Here is a 9579-nt window from a genome sequence, read left to right on the forward strand (position 1 = left end):
CAGAAATGTCCCAGCTGGGGATGAAGGAAATAAGATTTTTGTCAAGAGCTGCCTCAAGATCCACCCCCCGAGATTAGAAATCGGTGTTTTTGTGATTAAACACATCATCGCTGCTCATTGCTGCAGCGCCTGAACCAAGGGGGGCAAAAAAATTTGGGGGGCAGATTTAAATTAGGACATCTCTGAGTGTTTTTACAAAGTGGCCATTTTTTACCAGGTTTGTAATGAGTGCCTGCAGCCCCCAGCCTGCACGCTCATTCCCACATGTTGATCCAATAAAACCCTCAGGGCCAGGCTGAAGGCAGCACTGCGTTGGTGGGTGCTTTCTCACAGGTCTGCTCTTTATGCCGAGTTCGATTTCCGCAGCTGTAATTTAGACACTGATGTCACTCATCGGAAATTCAGAGTGAAAATTAAAGCCCACTTTAGAAAAGAAAAAAAAAAGTTTTCATGGCATTTAATTTTTCCCCCTTTAAAATAACCCAGGTGAATTTTGCATCTTTGGTTTCAAGGTTTTCCCTCCCGGCTTTAAGTTTCTGGGAGCTTTAAATATTAATTTACAAAACAAAATTAAAGTGTAGTGGGTTTGCAATACCAGGAAACCCCACAGCATAATTCCATCAGGCCCCTGAGATAACTCCAAAGCCCTGAAAAATCCCATGCGACCAATGGCAGCGATAAGGGGGTTCAGCCTGGTTTGTCCTTGTACTACAAAAATCGTAAATTTATTTGTTTGCATAGGGGGGAAAAAATCCACCCAAAAATGTATGGGAAGAAAGCATCAGAGTTGCTTTTTTAGAAGATAAAAGACATCCGTCAAATGACTATGCCAGTGCCAGACCCCTCAGCTCATTCTGTTTTCTTGGGTGGGGAGATGTCCTAAACCCTCCACTCGCCCAGTGCTGGGGTCTGCCCCGTTCACCCCCATCCCTGTAACACAACCTGGAGGAAATCTGTTCCATAAATAATCCCGTTCGGCTTTGTGACGCCTGCCAGGGGTACTGCTTGTTCCCCCTCGCCCTCCAGCTGGCCGCACATGTCCTGCCCCAGCCCTGAGCCCAGCCCCGAAGGGACAGGGAAAGTCTGGAAGCGGGGAGCAAAGCCAAGGAACCTGCCCTGCTGGCTCCCAAGCACCTCGTGTGAGGTGAGAGCAGCGTTCCTGAAAGAGAGAGAGAGAAAAAAAAATTTAAAATAAAGCAGGGGATATTTTTATTCATCCTTGTCTTCTGCTAAAAATAACCAGCGTTAATCTGCCTCGAGAGCGTGGGGAGGAGAGGAGTCCCTCCACCTTGGCTGCACAGTGAAGAGCCACATCAGTGAATCTCTTGAGAGCGGAGGAAGTGGGTTTTCTCTTTTCTCTTGGTTTCCTTTCGTGCGTGACAGCACGCGATGATCCCGGGGCAGGCATCCTCCCCTTCCCAGGGGGAATCAAACCCATCCTTTCCCCCAGAACCCAGATCACCACTGCCCATTTTGGGGATCAAAGCAGCTTTTTTTTGTTTGTTTGTTTTTGCAGCCTGACGATGCCGTGGCTTCGCCCACCCGCAGCCCGCGGTGTGCGCACCCCTCCGGGGGCCCCGTTTGCCGCTGGCACCGCGGGTGCAGCGTGGCAGGAGCCGGGTGCCGTGGTCGTGGGAAGCTGTGTGTTTACGGGAGGTGCGGCCAGGGCTTGCACAACAGGCGGCAGAGTACAGGAGAACACCGTGTCCTCAACACTGGCTGTAGGTGCAGCTGAACGGCCAGCAGGGATGGACGGACCGCGGGGACATGGGGACATGGGGACGTGGGGACGCGGGGGGATGGGGCAGAAGGGCAAGACCACTCGTTTGGCATGAGGACACTCGACCCCGGGGACGCAGAGCGGCTGGGGAGCCGCTTTCTGTATGAAACTCCCCCTCAAATCTTCCTGGGGGAAGGCCCCTGGAGGGTTGCTGGGTGTAGTCGTGGAATGACCGGCCAGACCCAGCCTGGGGCAATCCCTCTGATCCCTCCCCAGACTGCGACAGCCTTCCCCGCTCTGCCCGGACTCACGGCTCCCACCACGGCTTTTTAACAGCGGAGGGGCCAAGGCATCCCCCGCACGTGTGGGGACCCCCAGAGAAGTCCCTGCTCTGGCACAGGCCTGATCCTGCCCTATCCTGCAGTGGGGCCAGGGCCGGATCTTTCCAAGTGCACTTCCAATCCATAAATTACCAGATTGTGACCCAAATCCTGGCCCTTTTTGCAAAAACCCCTCCAAGCCAGCAGAGAGGGGCACCTCCCTCCAGAGGCTTCGCTGGGCCTGGATCCATCCCCGATTTCCCATCTTCCTCATGCCGCTTCCTTCCAGACACCGGGGACGGCTTTTACCAGATGAAAGGACACAAATATTTTCCCAGATTATTTCCCTCCTGAGGAAATGGGGGAAAATCGCTGCCTTCCCCAGCTGGCAATGAGCAGCAGAGACGTGGACAGAGCCCAGGGCTCCCTCAGCCCTGCCGGAGATCCAGCCCCACACCAGTAAGGGCAGGATGCAGCAGCGGGGCCGGAGCAGGGAGGATAAATAAAGTCCGGCTTTGCCGTCCTGGCTTGTGGCCACTTCTAACACAAAGTACATTCCGGTCTGGACGTAACGAACTGTACCAGCCTCCGCCGGGGAGGGCGGATGGCTGGGGGTGGCTGGGGGTGGCTGGGGGTGGCTGGGGCTCCCCGCCCGCCCCGCTCACCCCCGGGGTGTCAGGGTGGGGGTGCGAGCTGTCACCTCTGCCCTGGGCTGGGCTCAGGGGTGACACGGGGATCAATCCCCCCGAGGACGTTCGGCTGCGCCCTGCCATGGAGATGCTCCTGCCAGACGGATCTGAGACCCAAAAACTCCTGCAGATCCCCCCCCCCCCCCCCGGGTTCCCCAAGGCTTGCGGGGCGCCGCGGGTTGGGGGCACACCCGGCAGAGATGGGCACAGAGCGTGACTCAGACCAGCGCTACGGCTGCGCCCCCCCCGGAACCCCGCCGGCAATTCCCGGGGCTTCGGAGCCGGTCTCAGCTTCTCCACGCCGGGAGCCGCAGCCCGGGAGCCCGGAGGAGCGGCCGGGGCCGGAGCGGGCCGTGCCCCTGCCGGGAGCTGCACCGGGCGGGCGCGGTGCCAGGCGCCCGGCGTGGGGACGCGATGTACCGGCCGCGGGAGCGCCGGGAACAGCCTGACTCAGCGCCGGGCCGGCGGGGGGGCACCCGGCCAGGGCCACCCGGGGCCCGGCGAGCGGCTGGTGCTCCTGGCTGGTGGGGTCCGCTGTGGTACCCGACAATCCCCCCCGGCAACCCCCAATTACCCCCCCAGCACCCTCCAATATCCCCCACGGCACCCCCCCCAGTATTCCTCACAGCACCCCCCAGTGTTTCCCCTAGCACCTCCCAGGTCGCCCCCATCATCCCTCTCAATATCCCCCCCAAGATCCCCCCCAGAATCTCCCCGTGTCCCCCCTGACATCCTTGTCAATATCCCCCCCTCGTCCCCCCGGGCTCAACCCCTGCATGCCCCCCCCCCAGCATCACCCCCCAAAACCCTTTCAGCATCCCCCAGAGTGAATCCCCATCAATGTCATGGGGGTATCCCAGAGGATCCACCCCTCCTCACCCTTGGTCTGCTCCCCCAGCCCAGCTGGCCCGCATTTCAGGGAATTTAATGCTAAAAATACCCACTGAGGGGGAACCCGGCTGCAGGGAGCACTTCCCCCCAAACTGGCTGTTGCAAAGCGCCCAGCCTCGAGCTCTCCCCAGACTGATGCAGCCCAACATCCCCTCCTGGCCCTCCCCACCTCCCTGTAATGCACTACTTCCAGCAGCGCACATTATTCAGAATGAGGGTTTTTTCCACTCGTGCCCTGGTGGACAATATCACGGGGGGCTTGTGGAGGTGTGTGGGGTGCCTGGATGTTCTCCCAGGGCCACTTCTGCATCCCCATTTCCCAATTGCAACCTCCACTGCTGCCCTGAGCTGGGCAGTCCTCAGCCCTCCGCAGCTCTGGGGAAACATCTTCAAGAGACCCCCACTTCCAGCCCCAAAGCCAACCCTGAGGATGGAGGAAAGACTGAGATCCTCATGCCAGATTTGGGAGCCCCTGGGGCTGATATTTACCTAGGACAAGTCCCTGTCCTTCAGTCAGATCCTTCCCCTCTTCCAGCTTCAGGGGGAAAAAATCAGAGTGGGAAAACAGGACCGTGTCTGACATTGCTGCCACTGTCACAGGGAAAGGCAAAGCCAAAGCAGCCGTGAAAAATCATCAACAATTGGTTTTGGCAAGAAGAGGCAAACCAGAGCTTTCCATGAATTTATTTTTTTTTCCTTTTTGCTAGAAAGGTTGCCTTTCTTCCAGAGAGAGCTTGAAGGATGGCTTCTCGCCCGCTTTATCCCAAGGCCATCTCCCTGGGACAGTGAAAACCTGGCCCAGATTTAGGAAAACCTTAAGTCACAGGATCAGGCCCCCACATCCCTGGGATCTGCAGCTGGGGTCTGCACCCCATTGTACCCCATGACTTGGAGCTGTCGTGTAGGTTTTGCTTCTGCAGGCACAGCTTGAGGTGTCCCAGGCCATCAGAGGGTGGTGGGGGGAAAATCCCGAGGATTTGGGGTTCCCCAAGTCCCTGGTGCTGGCTGGGGAGTCCCACACCCTGCAAGGATGTGCTTCATCCCTCTGGATGCTGCCAAGGCCAAGGGACACCCTGAGAGGGGCTACTGCCCCCCGGGCGGCCCCAGCCACGGCTTTGCCATGTCCTGACCACCACTGGGGGTAAAAAAAGCTTTTGAGGGGGAACAAACCCCAGAGCCAACAGCAGGCAGGGAGCCACAGGTGCCTCTGTGCACCCCCAGACACCTCTGGGCACTCGCAGATGTCTCTGGGCAATGCCTCAGGCACAGGCAGCCCAGGACTGCCCCAAAGCATCCCTTGTGCCCTCCAACCCAAACCCCAGGAGCTCCTCTGACCCTGCTGCAGGATCCGGCTCATTGTCACACCAGTCTGCAGCAAACTGGAGTGTGCCGTGTGTGGGGACGTGGAATTGAGTCGTGCCTGCGGTGTTCTCTCCCCAAAATCACTGCCCTAAGCTGGAGCTGCAGGGCTGCTGCCTGTCCCTTCCACCCTGGGGGCCAGGGACAGCTCAGCCCCCCCAGAAAAAACATTTTCCCTGTCCTGGCAGCTTCTCTGCCCCCAGGGTGAAACTGCAGGAGCAAACACACAACACCCTCCGCCAGACACACACACACAGTTTTTCCTTGGAGTGTTTTGCAAGGCTGGGAGTGGGGTGGCTTTGCTGGGGTTGTCTGCAAAGTTGGGCGTTGGGTGGGCACCCCACCGGCGCTGCAGCGAGTTGGGGGTGCAGGGCTGCCCTGGGTCAGGCAGAGAGGGAGTTTCAGTGCATCTGCGCAGAAATGAAAAAGAAATCGAGAAGGAGAAAGAGAAGAGGAGGAAAAGGCGGTGTCTGGGGGCAAAGAAAAGGGTTAAAGCAGTGCAGAGGAGGGAGGTGAAGGCCGAGGGCTGGCGGAAAGGGGGGAGAGGCGGGGAGAGGTTGGGGAGCGGGAGCTCGGCTGAGTGAGAACATCCTGTACCCTCGGGTAACAGCGGCCGGGGCGGGCGGGGGGTGAGCGGGGCACCGGGGCTGGGGGACGTGTCACACACCGCCCTGCTAAGTGGGGCACCCCCGGGGTGACCCGCAGGGGACGGGTTTGGACAGCGGGGGGCAATCCTGCAGATGGGGTGAGGCTGGGGAGGCTCTTGGGCTGCCCTCCTCCCCAGCCTCCCTTCAGTCTCGTGTTCCTCGCTGCTTTTTAACCAAGCAGGGAGAAGCCCGTGCAGGGCAGGGGAGGAGGAAGGGGCACCCCAACGCTTGTACCCCTCCTTCCCCCGTCCCCCACGTCTCCCCAGAGGGACCCTCGCTGCAGCAAAGCCTGCCTGCCTGCACAAGGATGCCCTGCTCACACGGCGCTTTGCAGCTGAGGTTGCCCCCACCCTGCTGGAGGGTCCCCCCCTGTCCCCAGGGCTGGCAGCACCCCACACGCGCCAGGGGCCCCTTCCTGTGTTTGTTAAGACGCCGTGAGTCAGGCGTCTGGTTTTCGGTTTAAGCCAATATTTACCAGCCGAGAGCTGCCAAAATAAAGCTGCGGCTTCACCAGTAAATATAGGGCTGAGATGGGGCGGAGTGTGGGGGTGTGTGTGTGGGGGGATCTATGCGTCCCGCACCTCAGCACAGCCACCCCCTTCCCACCTGTCTGATGCCCCCCAATTGTTCTTCTGCCAGCGTAGAGACACCACAAAAACGGGGACATCACAAAATCCCCCCATCAGGCCCACCAGGGATTAACCCTGCTTGCCCAGCCCCGAACATCACTCCCCGTCCTCCCGGGGCGACCCCACTGCAGGACTCAAAGGGTGTCAGAGCTGGGGGCATGGCAGGGACCCCCAAGGCTGCCTGTCCCTGGGTTGGGCCGTCCCCGGCGGGCCGGGGTCCCCGGGCTGTGGGCACGGTGCCGCTGCCCTCTGCCGGTGCCGGCACGGCCCGGGCTGGGCGTCGCTCGCATCCTGCCCCTGCCAAGAGCACAGAGCCCCGGCCGGGGCCGGCCCTGGGCGGGCAGGGCTCCCCGCGCCCCCGGTGTGTGTCCCGGGAAATGCCAGCCTCTCCCGTGTGATGCCGCTGGTGTGGGACAGCGTGTGGGGCTGAGGAGCCCACACAGATGGGGAGTGCAGGGAGAGACCTTGTGTCCCTGTCCCCTCCCTCGCTCTGCCTGGGGCTGGCTGGCTGCTGCAGGAGCGGGGCTGCTGTCCCCATCTCTGTCCCCATCCCTGTCCCCATCTACCCCTCACCCCACACCTCATCCAGTGAGGACATTGATCCGGTGGCCTCTTGCCAGGATCACCATGACAATGAGACCAAGACCCTCCAGACTTTCACTGCCTGCCAGAAGTTTAAAACTAAAACCCAGGTCAGAATTTTCTCCTCTTGCAGCTCCTCTGAGCCAGACTGGCGGGGGCCAGCAGGTCCCCACATTGCCCCCCGTGTTCCCCTTCAACACTGGGGGCTCCCCCAAGCTGTGCCACCCTCCCAGATGCGTCCCTGGTGTTTCTGCAGGTGCACATCCTCCATCTCCCTGTCACCCTGAAAAGGAAGTTTCCTGCAGCACTTCCTCAGCTGCCAGGGGTTGCCCTCAGCCTTTGTGGCTTCCCCATCTGGTGCGGAGCCCTCAGGGCAGTGGGGAGTGGTGCTGTGGGTGCCTGGTTCTTGCTCTGCCCCAGATGAGGTGGAGTCTGCATTGGAGAAGCCAAGAACACCCCCTCTGATGATCCTCTCCTCGCCTGCTGCTCCCACAGCTCTGCCAGACAGGTGCCTCCTCTTCCTCACCCTGCTGTGGTACGTCTGTGCTCCCTCCCCAGGGACCCTGAGCTGGGCATCACACCCTGCAGCCCACCCTGCCCAGGGCACAGCTCTGCTAGGGCAGGGCTGAGGGGATCGGGACCTTGCTGCCAGCTGGGGCTGCTGCAGGACTGTCACTCTCCTGCTCCGTCCCGAATTCCCAAAGCTTCTGCACATCCTGCAGCCTGAGCAGGTGCTCTACAAGATGCTGGTGGAGGTGCTGCACAAGGGGCTCCCATGGCACACAGAGCTGCTGCTGCACAGGGTCCTTCCCAGGGAGGGCTCCCACCCGGCTGAGCCACATCTGCCCTCCCTGAGGAGGAGGTCCAGCTCTGGTCATCCAGAGCCTGCAGAGTGATGACAGGGAGGTGGACACAACCACCGAGCACCCTGAGCACCCACAGCTTCAACACCGCCTGCAAGTCCCTCTTCTCTGGCAAAAAAAACCCCTTTTCTATGGAATGTTTCCAACCAGAGCAGCCACTGCTGGAAATGAACCAAGGCAAGCGCAACCCAAGCAGCTCCCTCAGATCCTGGGGCTGCTGCATCTTCCCCTGCCCTGCAGCCCCTTTTTAAAACTCCCCTTGAGCAGAGCTCAGCCCACGGTTTGCTGCTGGCCTAGCCCAGATTTTTGTATGATTGCACACACGTACAGGTCAAGCCATCATGTCCATGTGGCTTTTTCCAGGACCTTGTTGCCCTGCAGTCCCTGTCCTGGGCCAGGGGGGCTGGGTTGAGTGAAAACACCACCTTGCAGCTTGCCAGAAGCTGCTCTTTACTCAAATTCTCCCACAGCCAGACCCAGGAATCCCTGGAGAGGGGGAAGGACAAGGGGGCAGGGGCAGCACAGAGGGGCACAGGGGGCTGTTTCTTCACCGCCGCCGGGAGGAGTCCTGGGGGTCCACGCAGATACCGAAGTTGCTGTTGGTGATGGAGCCCACAATGCTATAATCGGCGTCACAGGTCAGGCCTCTCTCGCAGGGACACTTGTAGTAGACCCCATAGATGCTCTGCAGGGAGCAAGGACTCAGTGCAGAGAGGGGGACAAGCCCCAGCCCTGCCCAGCCCTGGGAGCAGGGCAGCACGTACCTTTGGGGAGCACTCCTGGAACTCAGCTGCCTTCGGAGCACATCGGGCCAGGCTGAGGCCATTGGCACGGTGGCAGCAGCCGCTCTTGCACTGGACACTCTGCAGGCACAGCTCCCCAGTCTCCTGCAGCACAAGGCAGGGCCTGAGCACCTCTTTAATCTCTGCCTAGCTGCGAGCCCAAGAGGTTTGGGTGGGTGTTGAACACCAGCTCTGCCTTTCGGCTGAGGCTCAGCACCGGTGCCCCCATGCCTCAACCTCCCGCTCTGCAGCGTTTCCTCAGTCTGGCCCAAAATACCACCCACCAAAGTGTTTTTTGCTGGACTCACAGGAGTAGGGCTGAGACACCACAGGAAAAGCATTTCCCCTCCCCAGTCCCTGTGAACCGCCCAGGGTGGGGGTCCTGGCTGGCTCAGGCAGCCGAGAACTTCAGTCTGATTCACTTTCTGTGTTCCCTATCCCTTTACAGAGCTGATTTCCCAGGCTCCGAGTTCCCTCACAACACCAGAAAACCCAGCAGACTCCTCCAACCCTCCATGGGTGTCCCTTTGCAGCAGTGGGAGAATCCTGTGCCAAGGACTGGGCCGGTCTCCTCTTACCAAGTTGATGATGAGCCCTCGCTCATGCTCTGCTGCCCGAGCTGGGGCCAGCAGCAGCAGGGCCAGGAGCAGGCAGGCAGGCAGCACCTTGGCCATGGTGGGCTCGTGTGTGGCTCTGCCACGGGGCCGGCGGGTGTTTTATAGCCTCTGTGTCCATCAGCTGACAGGGCTGCTCCTATCACGCCTCAGCTCGTGGCATTGGGGCACTGCTGCACTGCCCAGGGCAAGGAAACAGCAGTGCCAGGGCTATCAGGTCTTGTTCCCAGGTGACCCTACTGGGGATGTCAATCTGCCCTTGAGTAGCTCCTTTGGCCAACGGGAACGCAAAATAATGGCACTCCTCTGCTTCCCCCTGGCAGCAGTGGGCTGTGGAGCTCTCTGGGATGCCCTCCTTGCTGGGTGCTGCTGATGGTTCATGGGCAAAGTCAGGGCTGGTCACCACAGCAGGAGCCCTGCTCCATGGGAAAGCCACCAGATCCTCCATCTCCCAAAAGGAATCGTGGACACCAAGAAACCTTA

At 60.1% G+C, this 9579-nt stretch overlaps 1 protein-coding gene across 1 annotated transcript; it reads right to left on the reverse strand.

Annotated features, from left to right (window-relative positions):
• Window positions 1-8133: 8133 nt before the first annotated feature.
• Window positions 8134-9194, reverse strand: CLPS (colipase). The gene is made up of 3 exons (XM_066204030.1): window positions 9061-9194; window positions 8465-8587; window positions 8134-8385 (listed from the first exon to the last, which is right to left on the reverse strand). Exons 1-3 carry the CDS (start codon window positions 9154-9156, stop codon window positions 8248-8250), a joined length of 357 nt encoding a protein of 118 aa, XP_066060127.1. The 5' UTR covers window positions 9157-9194; the 3' UTR covers window positions 8134-8247.
• Between the last annotated feature and the right edge of the window lie 385 nt (window positions 9195-9579).

Source organism: Chamaea fasciata, unplaced genomic scaffold, assembly GCF_029207755.1.
Source record: "Chamaea fasciata isolate MVZ Bird 193981 ecotype frontalis unplaced genomic scaffold, bChaFas1.0.hap1 SCAF_25, whole genome shotgun sequence".
Classification (NCBI taxonomy): Eukaryota; Metazoa; Chordata; class Aves; order Passeriformes; family Sylviidae; genus Chamaea; species Chamaea fasciata.

Coding starts and splice junctions, on each gene's coding strand:
- CLPS (XM_066204030.1), bottom strand. CDS start 9,156: ATGGCCAAGGTGCTGCCTGCCTGCCTGCTCCTGGCCCTGCTGCTGCTG. Junction 8,588..9,060: donor GAGGGCTCATCATCAACTTG/GTAAGAGGAGAC, acceptor CTTGTGCTGCAG/GAGACTGGGGAGCTGTGCCT. Junction 8,386..8,464: donor TCCAGGAGTGCTCCCCAAAG/GTACGTGCTGCC, acceptor TGCTCCCTGCAG/AGCATCTATGGGGTCTACTA.